This window comes from Falco rusticolus, chromosome 9 (assembly GCF_015220075.1).
Source record: "Falco rusticolus isolate bFalRus1 chromosome 9, bFalRus1.pri, whole genome shotgun sequence".
Taxonomy (NCBI): domain Eukaryota; kingdom Metazoa; phylum Chordata; class Aves; order Falconiformes; family Falconidae; genus Falco; species Falco rusticolus.
In genome coordinates this window covers 32584572-32601902 of record NC_051195.1, presented here as the reverse complement: position 1 = coordinate 32601902, position 17331 = coordinate 32584572, and the positions used below count along the sequence as shown (strand labels likewise).

Below are 17331 nucleotides of genomic sequence, written 5' to 3'. Positions count from 1 at the left end.
CTTTATTAAGGTCCCTCCACGTTCTTTTTTCTGACTCACCCATTCATTTCTTCAAATTTCATCCCTTCAGATTAAAGCCTTTTTGAGAGACTTGTCCTAGGAGGGTGTTACTTTTTAGTACATCCTTTGGGATAGATGGATCTGGTCAGTCTGTGGTACAGAAGACAAAGGATTGGGTTGATAATAAGGTAGCTCTATCTCCAATCCTTGCTGCTTTGCGGATCACACTACGACTCAGTTTCCCCCATTTATACAATAAGAGTGGCCTTTGTGAAGAGCTTTAAGCTTAGGAAAGGTGTTTAAGCGCAATGTGTTAATTATTACAACTGGCAGGCTGTAACTAATAGTTACCCTTTAGCTGGGAGATCTGGAAACAGGTATGCAGTTAATTGGCTTACAGCAGATTTAGCTGAGGTCTGTTGGTTACATTGCAGACAATCCATCATTGTTGTAAGCAGCAAGAAGTTATGCCCAGCCTCAGCTACTGTGAGTCTCCCTTCGCCTGTGGCCTTGTGCTGATATCCCAAGACGCGTCACCAGTGAGCTTTTGAGTGAAATCTCCAGAAGAATGTTGAACAAATGTGTAAATCTCTTTCTGAAATGCCCTGCCAAAAAATACAGTAAAGCCTTGCATGTCAGGAAGGAAATGTTAAAAACTCTAATTAAAAAATGGACTCACCTGGAAATCAAATGGGAACGAGTGACAGCAGGCAGATGGGGACAATAAAATTCCAGTGGAAGAGCCTTTAATACCCTCCAGTCTTAAAGCTTGTGGGTATTTGCAAGTGCCTGTTAAACTCAGGCCCCTGTCCTGCTGCGTGGGCAGTCACCAAGGATGGCTGCAGTCTGAGGTAAGGGGCTGGTGGCTCCCACGGCCAGCAGACACCAACCCCTGCACTCAGGGCTTGGTGATCTCCTCTGGCCATGACTAGTGACTGCTCCCTGGGGAAGAGACCTAGTGAGTGAGAGGGGAGCACAGCTCCGGGGGAGAAACTGCTGGTCCTGAAAATGTGAGAGACAGCTAGAGCAGAAAGGTTTGGGATTTTTTTCTACTGATAAACCAGTTGTGGGGAATTTCTCTCTCTCTCCCCCACTCCTACCACCGGTTTCTGTCATTTCATTTCCAAAAGCTTGTCCCTGTCTCCATCAGCATTTATGCGAGTACATCTCTGCTATGCCTGAGTGATTTATCTAAACATCGGCAGCTACTGTAAATGACAGTACAGCAAAGCAAAGGCGGAGGAGGGAATGGCAGGGTAGAAATGTGACTTTCCCTCTGTGAATTCAAGCACGGATGCCTATTCCCAGCCACTGCAGGGCATTTACATCAGGCACAGGGGGAAAAGAGAGGGACGTTTCAGAGCCTGCTCAGACATTTAAGGCCACTTAATTAATGGAGTTAAAATATTTCCTCTGGAAAGACTATACACACGTGTATGTATGCTTATACTTATGTATTGCTTCTTCGCTTTACACATTTGCTTCCAGTCCATGTGCAGTGCTTTCAGTGTGTTGGGGAGCAGGTTTTAGAGGTTTGAGCTGATGGGAAGCGCAGGGGAGGAAAAGATGGGAGATTTGAGTTTAAAAGTTGGGGTAAGTCCTTCTGGGCGTGTGGGTGTGTGAGAGAGGGGGTGTTAACCAGTCACTCACGGAAGACACGCGGGGCGTCCTGGCGGGGTGTGATGCAGAAGCGGCGAAGTGAGAGCGAGCAGAGAGAGAGCGAGCGGGAGAGGAGCGAGCTGTGACTTCCATAGAGGCAGCCGGGAGAAACCACCAGCCAGGATTTGCTCCTCTCTCTCTCCCTCTCTCTCTGATTTCAATTGAGCTCCTCCCCCGTGTGGCTGTAGCTTTGCCTTCCATCAAAAGCCTGATCAGCAACGCCAGTCTTGGGGGGGGGCGAGAGAGAGAGGGGGCGGGGGGGGGGGAAAAAAAGGGGGGGAAAAAAAAGAAAAAGTGCAAAAGAAGGAAAAGAAAACAAGGAAAAAAAAAAAAGAGGGGAAAAGAAAGCAACCTCTCCTCCCCCCCGGCTGCATCTAATACAGCAGAGTCTGAAACTTTGTGGAGTTGTGGCTGTGTTTACCCCGCGGCTGGTAAATCGGCAGCACCTCGCTCCCTCGCTCGCTCTTTCTTGCTCCTTCTCCCTCGCACTCAGCAGCAGTCAGCAGCGATGGAAAAAGTTGCTGGCTGGTACCCAGCCTGGCACGTTGCTCTCCTGTACTGGACATGGCTTTTCCTCTTCACTTTTGGCTTTACCGGTGCAGAAATAACTTGCAGATCCTGCCATTCCCAGGTGAAGCCGCAGCAGCAGCAGCAGCCGCCGCAGCAGGGATTATTAATGCATTTAAGGACCGACAGAGGAGAAAAGGAGCAGAGGCGGTTCCCCGGGGAGAAGGGAGGTGAGAGAGGGCAAGGGGCCGGGATGGAGGCGGAGGATGCCGGGCTGCAAGCGACCCTCGCCCCTGCTCCCGCGGGGACCCAACTCAGCGGCTGGGAGACCCGGCGGTCGACGAGGCGGCAGCCCGAGAGAGCGGCCGCGGAGAGCCGGCCCCGAGCGGCGGCGGCTCCCGCCAAGGACCGGCCTCCCCGAGGCCGGCGCTCCCCCGCACCGGGCGGGCTGCGGGGCTCGGGCCGGCGGCGGGGCCGCAGCCCGCGGGGCGCCGCGGGGCCGGGCGGCGCTGCGGGGCGGGAGCCGGCGGCCAGCGGCGCCGCCCGCTTCGGGCTGGAGGAGCTGCGGCTGGCCAGCACCACCTTCGCCCTCGCCGGCGACTCGGCGCACAACCAAGCCATGGTGCACTGGTCCGGGCACAACAGCAGCGTGAGTACCGCGCCGGGCGGCGGGTTTGCCTCTAGCCTTTTTCCCTTTTCTTTCTTTTTCCTTATTTTTTTTTTTTCTCCTCGTTTTTATGGGCGGTGAGACGGGGGGGGGGGGGGGGGGGGGGCGGGGGGGGCTGGGTTCTTCTTCGAGGGGGGATTTTGTGCCTCCGGGCGCCGGGGATTGGCTTCGCTTAGCAGTGTGCAGTGGGGCAGAAGTGCTTCAAAAGGGCCATTCTTCTGAAGCAAAAAAACTTTCCAGCGCCCGCCCGCTGAGCGCAGCTCCCCCCCAGCCCTCCTCCTCCATCACCCTGGAGGCAGACTGGGACAAACCGCTGCCACCGCCCGCGGCCGGGAGGGAAAGGGTCGCTCTGGGGGGGTGTCGTCCTTGCACCCCGCCTTCCCCCCAGGGGGACCCCCGCCGGGAGACGGGGGGGCTCAGCTGCAAGCAAGGCCTGGGAAAGCCCCTCCGGTGCTGCTCCTCCTGCTCCCCGCCCGGGGGGCCCAGCTCAGCTCAGCCCCAGGCCCTGCTGACAGGGAGATGCTGGAGGGGGCTTCAGGACTTCATCTCCGAGGTGGCTCTGCGCAGGGGATAACGCTGCTTTTTGCCTCTTGTCACCAAGGTGTTAAAACGCGACAGTTCTTGTTTCTTCCCTGTAACCTGGCCCTTTTTGGGAATAGCAGCAGAACGGCTCCCGCATAAGCCAAGCAGAACAAAACCAGCCGGAGAAGCAGGTGACTCGTTTCCAGGCTGGAGCAATAGTTGTGGCATCAGTTACCAAGTGGACTGGAGCGCTGTGCCCCTCCAGCCCCCCCGCGGCCAGGGTTCTGAGCCCTGGGGCAGGCAGCGGAGCCGCTTTCTGCAGGAACGGGGGGATCTGCTGAATGCTCCAACTTCTGTCACTTTGCCTCTCGGAGAGGGCAAAGCAGAATGCTAATAAGAGAGAAAGGGAAGCCGGTGCTAGTGGCTGTTGCCCGTACAACTTCCTAGGAGAAAAAAAGGGGACTCAAGCTCTTCTCCTCTAAGGTGTCTGCAGCTGTAATGCCAGAAGGTTTCTGGCTGCTCGGCAGAAATCCTTGGTCTCCCTTTCAGCTTTTAGTGCTAGGAGCCTGGTAACATTTTGAAATAATGGTGTAATCGTTATGAATTCCTTTTGGTGTAGATTGTATTGAGGTGTATCACAGCCACCCGATTGAGAATTACAGCGGATGTCATGAGCACCACGCTGTGGGGTTCAGCCCTAGTTAATTGGGACGTGGTCTCATCAGGAACTTTTAAATCAATTAATTGACAGAGGAATACTTGTCATCTCCGTTTTGAAGGACTTTCCCATTTCTTCACAACTTAGCTAGCCTGCCTCTTACGTAGATGTGTGAACAGAAGCTGCCTTGTAGGAACTCAGGTCTGTTCATACAAATTGAATTGAGGCTGACGCTGGTTTAAAGTGACCCATTTGCTAAGAAAAAGCTTCTGACATAGGAAGTCATCCAGCTGGCATCAGTTTTCCTGCTCTATCACTGCAATTATGTTTCATCTGTACATTTATCAAGACACACATCTTTCTATTATATATTTGTTTTATTATGCCTGTGCTCTAGGTATACATATACATGTATATATGTTTCTGCCCACTGTGGTAACATGGACTGTTAATGCCAGGGACTGATTTACTTTGAGTGTCTTGGTGTACTAATGTCTTCAGGGATCTGTGGGAAATGTTTTGCTGCTGTCCTTCCTAAAGAGCTGCAGGTTCCATTCCTGAGGTTGTGCTCCCACCTTGCTACTGGGGGCTCTGGCAGGCCTGTGCTATCTTGTGCTGTGATTGCACCCCCCTCACAGCACTAAATGAAGCTGGGTCCCATCAGGACTTGGATGCACGACGGGCTTGTCCGGGCTCAGCTGAAGCAATGGTGTGTTCAGTAGGTAGCCCGAAGCGGCACTGATCCGATATCTCTGCATGGAGGTTTTGGGCACTCATGTGTGAAGGAGCTGGGAGTAGGCTGGGGTGAAATGCTTCCTTTAGGGTACAGTGTATGTAGTTTTGCCTGCGTGGGGGTCGCAGAGAATCCCATGGTGCTGCTCATGAAGGATGCTGTGTAACCCTGGTGCCCAGGCTGCACTTCAGCAGCAGCAACTGCTGCCTCCCTGCCTGTGTTCCCCCGCTGTGGCGGGGGGTCTGTGTGTGCGTACAACCCACCTCTTCATGTTTTCATTCTTATGTGCTCTGTTAAGTGCTGCTTTTTGCTTTAAGTGAAACAGCTTTTGCCTTGCACCTAGGCGCAGGGGCACTATGAAGATGATTGTAGTTTGCAGTATTTGCGTGAGTACAGTAAAAATCCAAACCAAAGCTCAAAATATTTGACATTCCTTTAGGTGGAAAACCTGGAAAATTAAAGCACTGTCACCACAAGTTTTTCTGTTGCAATGTACCTGATTCTGCCAGCCTCAGTGTGGTTCCCTGTATCCTTATTTTGGTAGTGGTTTGGATATAATTGCAATGCTTCTGATGGAGGAGAAGGGACCTCTGAAAGGGACTCCTGATTTCTCTAAGGGCTTGTTCTTGGTGTTTGCAGCTTCTTTCAGGCTTGGCTGTGATTTCTTGTTGAGTGTGTGTACCATCTAACTGATGGCATTCTGCTCTGAGGATGAGCTTGCTGTAAACTCTGCCACAGGTACAATAAAAATAAATAAATAATAGTCCAAGTCATCCAGATGTAACTCCACTAACATAAATCGCCTTACATCAGGGGTTATTTTGGCCCATCAGTGACTTTAGGTACTAAGCTCCCTGAACAGCTTACCCCCCAGCACAATAACCATACTTAGACCCGTGGAGTGTGCCCAGCTCACATCTGTAGGGACACGCTTCACATGTGTCCTAACTCCTCTTGCCTACCTTGGCTTTTTTAATGGTGGAGTCAGCAGAAGCTCTGCAGAGGAGTGTGTAGGTAGGGAGCCTGTATTGCCAATTGACTGAAAAGGATGAAACTGGGACTGTATCTCCCATTGTTTTAAAATACAGGTGGGGCTCAGGCTTTCTCTGACTTCACTGGAGGTGAGCGAGGCCATGCAAGGCTGTCTGGCATCTCCACAATCCTGAGCTCTTCCAGTCTGCAAAACAGGGAAGACTGGCTGCAGCTGAAACGGGTGCTTGAAATGGTTTTTGGCTTGTACTAAGTCCCAGACTGGAACCATTTTGACAGAATAGTAAGAATATAGACATTGAGTCTGTGAATGGTACTGCTTAATTTTGAATTTGTCCTGGTACTGCTTAATTTACCGGTATTGATGCACCCTGAGAGTCTTTCCACCAGCCTCTGTAGAATCTGGAGTAAAAGATCCTAAGAGATAAAATCTTTCTCAAATCTCTGCTACAAGACACACAAGTGATGTCTCCTGCCTTTTTACACCACTGGAAAATTTAGTCATCGGTGTGGAAGTTAGCAGGTTTCCTAGCTCGCAGAGACACCAAATGTGTTTCCTGATGTGGTGTATCCAAACACTGTAGATTTGGAATCCCCACAGCTCTCTTAATACTATGCTATAGACTAGGAGAAATCAGCTAGCAGAGATTTGTGTGTGGAGCTATGGTGTGGTATTAGTGTGTGGTATTAATGGAGAGAAGCAAATCTCTAAGAGATGTCCTTTACGAGTTTCTAGGATATGGATGGTTTTCAGAGCTTACAAGAAGCCAAGACTGCTTCTGTCCTAGGCTGGCTTGGAGTGACATCAGTGCCTTACTTGTTCGTTTAAAAGTACCCTGGAGAAAGAGCAAAACAATTGGAGGACATAGAACATCAGGGAGGCTGAGCAAGAGCCTTGATGCTATAGTTTGGGCTATAATTTGGTGTCGTGAAGGAAAGCAGCATGGGTTTTGCATTCACTTAATAAGACAGTTTACTGTTGCCTTGCGCTGGACAGTGTTCTCCTGGGCTGGATGTTGGTGTAGATCTCAAAGTGTCTGGCAAAGAATTTGAGCATGTACCCTGATGTACACCTGTGGACTGGCTTTTACATGGTCATGACACCTTTAAACAGCTGTTTCAAACGTCTATGATTTACATGGCTGAAAAGACAAAAGTGAGCTTCTCATAGGTCCTCCACAACAGAAGATCCTCAGCAGACTGATGGAGATGGGGTCTGGACCAGATGCAAGACAACCATGGGCAGACAGGCTTCATATTCCATCCAGAGTAGAAAATCAATACAACTGATGGGTCCAGTGCAGGGTGAAGCCAGCAAGGTCATCATTGCAGTTGTCAGGTGATTACACTAGACAACAGGGGAAGAGTTAGGTCTTTTATGGGAGAGCTTTAGGTAGTACTTGCAAGATTTTACTTGGTGTTATTGACAGGACAAACTGGGGACAGGTAAGGCAGAATAACAATGCACTTAGATATTTCCGATACACTATTTCCTCCTGGACAGAGTACTTGTGAATAACCTGCTGTTGGATTTTCAGTTAGTGTTCAAGCCTACTTTATAACTTAGGAACTTCAAGAACGGCACAGGGCTGCAGCAGGTACTGCATCCTGCAGCCATAAACTGATCAAACTGCATCTTAAAAACAGTTGGGTTTCTTCCAGCCCATCCTCCTATTTTCTCCTTTCTTTCTGGATGGCTGTTCCAAGCCTGGCTGTTAGAACAGAAATCAGACAGAAGTTTCTAACATTGCCGTTGGGCAATTTAAATTATTTTTTTTTCTTCTTTTTTTCCTTCATTTGTGCATGTGCCTTTAATTAAAAAGTTATGTTCCCTCTCTGGCACTTATGCCCCCTGGAATTATTTTACAGGCAGTGATCATATTCCCTTTCAGCCTCTGGTTTGCTAAATCAAGCTAACACTGTTCTTTCTGTATCTGCTTGTAAGACAGGTTGTGGAAGGTGAAATGTGAATTTCTAGGAGTCAGGTTCTCAGGACCTCAAATTTGAATCAGATTTTTGCTTTTGCTAACAAACTTCCATGCAGATGATAGTGAATGTATTCCCTTTTGCAAGTGAGACAGTAAAGGCACAGCAAAAACATCTTAAATTGCTGGTGTTCTTCTGTTCAGACCAGTATGGGGGGATTGCAATCAAAATGTCACTTTTCACATCATCTCATTCTGTCACTTCTTTGCTCAGATGCTGTGTTCATGCAACAGGCTGTAGCTGGTACCCTCTGTCCTTCCCTGGCTGGCAGAGCTGCAGCTCCAATGTAAAACTACCAGGGGTGGATGAAGAATCTGCCAACATCACCCGGTGACTGACCGGCATTATGCTGTATGACACCGCGATAGCTCATTGCTCCCTTTCTCCCATGGTGATTGCATTATTATGAAAGAGGAGATTTCAGAAAATGAATATGGATGTGGAGCCCAGAACCAGATGTGCAGTGAGACCCACAGTGAGGAATGACCCCACTGTCAGTCACTTTGCATTTAGATTGGTTCCTAGGGTGCAGGAAACAGGTCCCAGAAAAGATTCATCTGAGGAGGATGCCTGCATTAAAATACTTCAGTGAGATGTAGTATGTATGGCTTACATACTACAGCAATATATAATAGTATTAATAGTATAATGTACCAGATGCTGAGGCTGTTTCAGGCTAATCTCTTGCGCTAGAGTTAATGAGAACACATTTAGGAAGTGCTGAATTAAAAAATGAGAAAACAAAAATGGGAATTTAAACCAGAAAAAAATCAAGTCAAAGTCAAGTATTGCTGAAAGTCCCCTATTCCAAATGTTGGTCTTCTGAACTATGCTTACAACTGTGTAGATCATAAAATATTTCACATCCATTCTAGATAAGAAGCCTCCCTTAAAAAAACTTAAAAAGAGATAAAACACTGGAAAATTTCCTGTAACTGAGTAGGAATTTATTGCTTTCAACAGAAGGTTTTGAGGGGTTTTGGGTTGAATTTTTTTTTTTTTTTTGGGGGGGGAGGTGTATGTTTGATTTGGCAAAAAATAGTCAAGAACTGTAGTATTTCCTTCTGTGTTGCAGTCCATCTCTAAATATATTTCATGAATGAATAAAAAATAGGCTTTTCATATACAGACTATGAAATAGGATATGTGGGAAATTGTTAATAAGAATAGCCGTGCACTGAGAGAAAGCAGGGGGTGAAAGAGAATCTGTGAGGACTAGAAGAAAGGCTTGTCATTGTGTAAATCTGGTCTCTGTAAAAGAATTTGGGAGACAGTGAGGAGCTTCCACCCAGACTGACAGGTGGGATATGCAAATCCCATCACATGGGGAGATTAAGAAGAATAATGGAAGAGCTTTGACAGTCGCAACTGGCATTTGTGCAATACCGAGGGGCTATAAACTGCATAAAGCAATAGGGTTATAGTTTTCAGTCTTCTTAATGCTGTACTTTATAATAGAAAAGGATTTTCTCCCTTTCCTCTTGACTTCAAATGAGACACATGTATTTCCTTTCCTTGGCCTGGCAACCATGATGAGGTCTGTCCAGAGGGGGAAGCAAGGAGGTCAGAAGTCCTCAAGTCATTCTGGAGAAGTTAGAGACCATTCTGACCCATTCAGTTGTGATACAGCTTTACATATGAAGGACTGCAAGATTAGCATTGACCATGGACAGTCTTGTGTCCTCTGGGCCTTTCTTACTACACCAGACTAAATGCAACCCTCACATTGTGCAGAGCTCCAGCGAGGTGAGTGAAACTGCCCCATCAAAGACCTCTTCCTCTAGAAAATGCTGTTGTAGCTTGGCCAGAGCATTTCATAGGATCACACTGATTTTCCTTTTCATCTCCAGGCTCCTAACAGCCCCAAGCAAGCAAAAATTGTGCAAGTCTAACGTTTATTTCATTGCTTTGTTTCAAGGTGTCATTTTTGAATGAATTTCTGATTCTTATATTCTGTGTTTAAAAATGATCTGCTGATTCAAAAACCTAGGTTCAGTGTCCCAGACAGAGGCATCTAGTGACATTTGAGATGGTATTGCCTCTAGCTGCTGCCTCACAGGGCAAGGGTGTCCTGTGGGTCCTGTATCCTGGGATGCCCATGCCTGGGAATCGTAGAGCATCTCAAACTGTATTTGGACAACTAATATTATCACAAAAGCTGTGTGTACTGGATCTTGTTCAGCAGAACCAAAGCTGCATTCAGGTTTTCATTTCAGAGGAGGAGAAAAAAATCAGACTGATGCAAGGCACTTGTCTCTCTCTCTCTCTCTGGCCAGCAAACCAAAAAATCAATGACTCCCGCAGCTCTAATTGACATTTCTATGTTAAATGAAAATGGGCCTTGATTCCACTTCAAATGGCAGCATTGGGTGATAGACTAATTGTTTTGGAATTTTAAATGCATATAAAAGTTGATGCAGTAAAATGATTTTTGTGCCACTTGCAATATTTTTGGCTGTCTCTTAAATCAAACAACAGTTAACGTGAGAGCCCTTAATCCCTAATTCTCAGTGCTGGTAACACAATAACACTTTTATTTCATATTGTGCTTTCTTTCCTTGGGGAACAAAATAGAAAAGTACTTTGAGAAGGAACAGGGTATTTTAGGATATGTCCTAAAATGTAATTCCTTTCTTTTAGAGGGTTTCTGGGAACTTAACCTCACATTGTGTCCCTCAATAGGGGAGTGATGTTCTCCCATGCTAACACACTGGGACTCAAAGCTGCCTCTGAACTTCCCCCCCCATGTGCTGCCATGCCAGGGATGTGCTCAGGACAGGCTGTGCTGAGGTCCCTGACATGGGGCGAGAGGGAAGGAGAAGGCTGAGAAAAGACATGGAGATTTAGGCAGTGCAGGGGAAGAAGGTGGGAAGTTGGACCTATTTCTGTTGCTGCGGAGGGATGTCAGTGCCAAGCATCCCCACCTTAAGCAACCTGTGCTGGGGCAGGGCCTCCAGTGCTCTCACCCCCTGCTGTGGTTAGGGGCAGAACTGCTTCTGCAGGGGCGGGAAGGTGAAGGGAGTCACAGGCTTTGTCATTTCTCTTTTCCTGGAGGGAAAACTCAGAGGTAACCCAGATGAGACAAAGCCCACCTCAAGTGAGTGGCTTGCATGGGATGCAGGGATTGACCCATGCTGTGCTGCTGGGAAGTGTGGCTGAGGAGCCTCAAGGCAGGATGAGGAGACCATAAAGTGTACATAGGGCAGCAAATTACATGTTAACAGCAAACACCACACCCACCTTCACTCCCAAAGAGGTTTCCGTCGTCATAAAAAAAAAAAAAAAAAAAAAAGAGCTGCTTCTTCCCCCCATGGTATTGTGTTCCCTAATGCAGCAGCAGTCAAGTAGGGAAGATACTCTTGGACTGTCTGGGTGGTAAAAATACTGGATTGCATCTAGTGCATAAAGATAGGGCTGGTGTTTGGAGAGAATGTCTGAAACTCATTCACGCTAGTTTTCAGACTGCCACCAGGAATGTGTTCCCCCATGCCCTGTGTGTTGTTTCTTCCTGCCTCTTGGAACCTAAAAGCCCATTTGCAGTCTTCCATGCTTGGGACAAATATGATGAATCAGGAGATGAAGGAGAATAGATGGAAGGGGATGATTTGGTGTTAGCATTTCAAGGCAAATGTGTTCCCAAGGCATGGAAGGGCTGATTTTTGTTGGTTTTGGTTGGGGTTTTTTTGGGGTGGAGAGTGTTCAGCTACACATGGGAAGCTCTCGATCCTTTAGAACACTGGGTCCCAACTCAGTGTCAGTGCTCACATCCTATTTGTATTTGGTTTCATATGACCCTTGGTGGTGATTATTTAAGGACAGCAGTGCCATGAGCTCTTTCAAATCATTTTCATATAGGTCTTCAGGAGGAAGTAAAAGGATCTTTAGAAAATCTCAGGCTATTTAGACAACCCAACAGAGACATCCAATGTCTTTCCCCAAATGTTTCTCTTCCTCCCTCATTCTCACCTCCCCCACTACATTTAAGGTTGAGAAAATAATTCCAGGAAAATATTTTATATAACAAATGTAGGCTTGTTTTTCTCTTCATAAATTGTCCCTGTTCAATATGTGATTTTCTCAGGTGCACTTATTTTATTTTTTTTTTAGTGAAGTAAAAAGTTCCTGATTCAGAAATCAGTGGGAAAATCCTCAGTAATGTGGGAATATGGATCATTTGGAATAGACTTTGCATGGAAGATTTTTTTTTTTTTAAACCCAAGGTGTATTTTCAGTAGATGAAAAAGGTCATATGCTCCCTTTCTATGTGTGTTACTGGGTCAGTATAAACCTTTAGAAACTGTTTAATGTTCCCTGCCTTGGCCGAGAATGCTTCCAGTCACTTTTGATGAATAGTCTTTGAAAACAGACCTAGGAAAAGTGAATTCCACTGAATATTCAACTGAATATTTGAGGACCTTATTTTTGGAAGAAATTACCTATGTGTAAGTGTAAATATATTTTTCAAGTGCAAAAATCATACTTATGGTGAAGATCAAGCTCTATATGCCAAAGAATATGATACGGAAAATTAATTTGCTTTCCATTGAGTTTTAGTTTTGGTTTCCAAGAAAAAAAATACCTTTCTATAGACAAAAGATAAAAGCTTTAAATTAATCGTTATTGGAAAGAAAATCAGATTTTGGAGATGATTCTCTGCAAATCAAAGTTAGATCTTACTTTGATTACTTGAAGCGTAATAGATCTCTTCTTTAATAGGAAAGGCTAAATGAGTAAATAAAAGACACACCAGCAAAACAATAGATGCATTAAACATAATACCAAAATCATACATTTGTGGTGAAATGTCAGTAGTTCGAGGAGCTTAGAGGATATTTATCCCCTGAGATGGTATTCTGGCTGAGGACTGCACCACGGGAAGGGACGGCACTACACCTCCTCCACTTCATTTTTGTGCATATTTCCATACTCCCCTCAGTACGTTAAGAGGGACAGAACCTGGGCTAGAGATAAGAAGAGTATAGATCTGGACTTAGCCTGGATCCAGTGACCTAGCATCTCTATAGAAGAGTTGCTGAAGTTTATTGACAACTATTTAGGCTATTGTAACTCAAAGATGCTTTGATGCAGATCTGCATCAGTTTGATAACTGTTTAATTGTGTATCTCTTGGTAAACAACATGAAACAAAGCAGGCCAAAACACAGCATTCTTCAGCTCATCTTTTGGATGAAAAGCTCCATGTTCATTGTTGCCTTCCATTTTATTTTCAACTTTTATAAGTTGACATGTGGTCTTTCTTTTTTTCTTCAGAAACTCCTCATCCACTCCCAAACAACTAATTTTCAAGTTGTTAAATCAATAAATGTGGTTGATTTCAGCTGTCTCTAACCACAGGCTTTGCCTGTGAGCCAGGCAGGGTGGCAAGTCCCTGCCATCCCACCTGTGATGGAGGGAGCTGGACCATGAACACCATCAAGAGCCAGAGCAAGGAACCCAGCTCTGCATTACTGTGCCATGGGCCAGGGTTCTGCCATCTTTTCTTCCTCCACCAAAATACTGGGTTCTGTGGTCACTGAAATCCCTGTTATTTTCATCATGCTGCAGGCTGGGATCCCATCAGGTAGACTCAGCAGCTCCTGTGCCTCCCTTTCCTATGGGAACATGAGTTCTTCCTCCCTGCAAACCCTGGTGTGCTCCATCCTCATCCTCCTCCTCACCAGCCACCCACGGTCCTGTCTGTTGATGCTGTTGCCTGGTGACCACCCTGTGATGGACAGCTTGGAGGGAAGCGATGATTAAACAACCTGAACTGGCTTCTGAAAGCAGCGATCGTTATTGTAATGTGACAAGCAGTGACAGCTGAGACAGCAACACATTTGGAGTGTGATTCCTAAAAAAATTGCTAACAATAAACACACGAGGAAAGTGCCGCACACACCTGTGTGTGTAGGTGTGCGGCTGCTGACACTTTCCCTTGATGCAGAAGGGCTAGAGAGGGAATGTGTTTATTAATGAAAGGCGAATCTAACCCTAATAATTGTCATGATGAACAGGCCAGCCCACAAGCCACCACAGTCTGCACTGAGGCTGTCAGACACCTCTGCTACTCTGGCAGGACAAGGCAGCAGTTATGTGATGCTGCAGGTGTTAGCAGTGGGGGCTGCACAGCCAGCAGTCCCTCGTGGACTGTCAGCAGGAATACCCTCTGCAGAGAGCGATGTGTTGAAGCTTCAGCATGAAGGTGGTGGTTCTGCTAGGTTACCTGCTGTTTCTCCTCCTGCTTTCCAGGTGGACAAGTCCAGTATAAGCACAAGGATGCAGGGTGGACTCAGCCCTAACAGGAAATGCATGTGGCTGTACGACCACAGTGCCTGGTTTAGGGGAATGTGCGTCACATCTTCCAGCATCACCTGGGAGACTCCTGCCCATTAGCCTTCCTTCCAAATCCAGGTGACACCAAATGTTGTCCTTACAGAACAAAGCTGAGAACAAGACCAGACTCGCCTTAAAGACTGGGTGAACCAGGTCACTATGAAGAAGTGAATCACTAATAGTTGAGAAATCTTAAAAAGCCCCACTCCCTAATTTGGAAGATAAATCCTACCTTCTTCTTGTTGTTGTTGCTGTTGATTGGAATGAGCCAGTTCTGCAACAACTGGCTTGGGGCTCTATGGATTTAGTAATTAAAGTTTCCTTGAGGTTGTACAAGTCCCTGTAGTCTCTTCCCTCTTATGCTGTCAGAAACTTCTGAAAAACTTCCATAGAAAGCATACTGCTTCCTTTTTTCCTCAGCTTCCTTTGACTTCATTCCTTGTAACACAGCTCAGAATTCGGCCAGAAGCTGGGATTGCAATAGGCTACTTGGATAGCTGAGGAGCTGCTGGACAGGATCACAGCTAAGGTCTGACAAAATTCAGCATCCCTACCTTAGAGAGATGTGGGCCAATTTTGCCACCATTGCTCTGAAGGCCAGAAATAGTCAGTTTGCATCTCCTTGTGTGTGTGTGTGTTCTTAAGTGTAACACACTCTAGGGAATTTAAGTGCTGCCACTGTCCAGGATTCATTATAATGTTAAAGCTTGTCTTTATGATTTTCCCATGCACGCAAGATACCGATACACACAACATCCAATGGAGCAAGTAACATACTCATACTGATGGTTTGTCTGATTTGTGCATGGATTTGGAGGGAGAAAACAAATGTTTCTAGTGCTTCCCACTTGCTTCTCCATCTCCTCTTTCAGTTTTCTCCGAAGTTAGAATTGATTTCTGCTGTTCTCCTGTCCTGTTTGGGTGCTGGTCCTTTTCAGCCCTACTCAGGGAAACAGCCCTGTCTTGGCAGGTTCATTACATCTGTATTTTCACCACAAAGGACAGGACAGGTAAAGTACAGCTTCAATACAGGTGAACATCACCTTTCTCTTAAAGCAGAGTTAACCAAAGATACTCTGATGTTTTGTTGAACTTTTAAAGTGATGTTAAATGTAGCAAGTATTTCCAGGAAATGTTTGTGCTCTGGATTATCTACCTATGCTCATGCCCTTGTAAAATTGCTGTCAATATCTGTGCTTAGCACAGCAGCACTGATTTTCTTCAGTGCTATTCACGGTCTTAAGGCAGGCTTATCAGCGAGGCACTACTTTACAAAGGTCCTTCCAAAGAGTTAAGAAATGACCAGTGCCCTGTCAGATTGAAAGAGACCTGCACACACAACAGAGGAGAAACTTCCATTGCCTGCCTTGCTCTATGCTTTCCGTATCTCCACTGCATCTGGCACCATCTCAGAATGAAATAGTTGAGGAGGAATGTTGAGTCTGTGTCTGCGTGCCTTTTCCACTCATGTAAATCAGGATGTACTTAGATGAAGCCAAGAACCGCTTTGTGGCAAGCAGATGGAGAATCCATCTCTATTCCTTTCTAACGCCGAGGTATTGAAAGAACAGGTAGAAAGAGTAATTTCTGAGAAATCTTGCGTTTGACAGGGTGGATTTTGGTGAGAAACAAAACTATGAGCAAGTAGGGGAAAGAGCTACTTTGAGGAATTTTATGAGCAGAGAATATAGTACAAAGAAATCAGCATCTCGTTATAAAATGTTACTCGGGAAACCTGTACTTAATTCTCTATATAGACACCATTTTGTTTAAATAAGGACATACTGTATCATTAAACAGATGGAGATATTTGCTGGAGAGAATTCAGAGGAAAGGAAAGATGTCTATAATTTGGTGCTCCTGCTTAAATATATGGAATTGTGTGGTTGACGTCTGAACTGGGATGATACGATATGAATTAAACTTTAACCCATTATTATATTTGTCCTTCTAACAAGCTACTCAGATGATGCAGAAGTATGTTATGCAGTAGCAGCTGCTAGAAGATGAAAATATTTCATAGTAGAAATACATAGTATAACGAAGTATGGGAAATGAATGCAGTGTCGCAGTAAGGACAAAAGAAGATAGATGACATACAGTTTTAAATATTCACCTTCTGTGTTGAGTTTACAAAGGACAGATGACGTCAGTAAATTGAAAATGCCACTGAGACACATAAATCATTAAACACAAGTATTAAAGACACTTGGGAAAAGAAAGTTGTCAGAATAATTTTCCATTAGAAAATATAGTTTAGTCAAAATCAGAAAATTTCTTGGGGGTATGTCATTTTCAGTGACATTTGCTACACTAAAATATGAACCAAAATTGTCTGCATTCTGATAGTGTCAGAAACTGTAGTGAGAAACATTCCCAGCTGACTTTTGCTTTGGCATCAAGATTATGACAGGATATTAATGCTATATCATGGACACATCTTTTATACTGAATATATAATAATGTGCGGGCTATATGGGACACTATGTGGTACATCATCTCCTTTCCAGGAGGTGTAAAAGTCCATTGCTCTTCCGTCCTCTTCCACCTTCCCTTCTGTGAATAGGCCCTATGAACAAGCTGTATTCTTTCTCCCTCCTGGAGAGATTTTGATGCCACCTGTCTCCTCTTTGCTGTGTCTCCTTAGTCACGTGGTGAGTGTCACCAAAGAATTTTCCTGAGGGAGTTCTTTGGGCAGTAAGGGCACTGCAGGAAGGTAAGTCAGTGCGTAGCCTCAAAGGCAACACAGCATTTTCCTTTCTGAGCCGGTACTTGTGGGGATTTTATCACTACAACGTCTGGAGTATCAGGAACCACATCTCTATATATGTTTTAAATGAATGTTTAATGTTCTGACATTATCAAAATGAAATGCTTTGGTGCTATTTATTATCATCTGAAAAAGGTTTACTGATACTCATTTTCCTGGGAAATTTCATGGTGTCTCCTTTCCCCCTTGGGACAGAAATGAAGCATTAGCCTGTCTGAATCCCTCACAGAACAGTAATGTTTTCTTCTGACACGTTTAGACAGACAATGTAGCTTGGAAGTTTGTTTTAAAATGAATCTTGGCAATTTTTGTGTTTTATGAAATGATCTTCATTGGCTGCTATAAAATTATGGTGAAAGTAACTTGAATATCCAACGGAAATTTTTGTTCCTAAACAGCCTCAGCTTTACTAAGGATAGCTTTGTGGAACGTCAGAAGCGTGGCAGCTTGGCCATTTCTGAACTATCCAGAAACTCAAGGGGAGAACAGGTTGCAGGAAGAACATCG

At 45.5% G+C, this 17331-nt stretch overlaps 1 protein-coding gene across 4 annotated transcripts in view; it reads left to right on the top strand.

Moving 5' to 3' along the window:
* Nucleotides 1-1959: 1959 nt before the first annotated feature.
* The window catches only part of SORCS1 (sortilin related VPS10 domain containing receptor 1), a 304516-nt gene continuing 289144 nt past the window's right edge, over nucleotides 1960-17331 (top strand). For all 4 annotated transcript variants that reach the window (XM_037400891.1, XM_037400890.1, XM_037400889.1 and 1 more), the window contains exon 1: nucleotides 1960-2815. In XM_037400891.1, coding sequence (XP_037256788.1) covers nucleotides 2168-2815 — 648 coding nt within the window. In that variant the 5' untranslated portion in view covers nucleotides 1960-2167. The remainder of the gene's footprint in view (nucleotides 2816-17331) is intronic.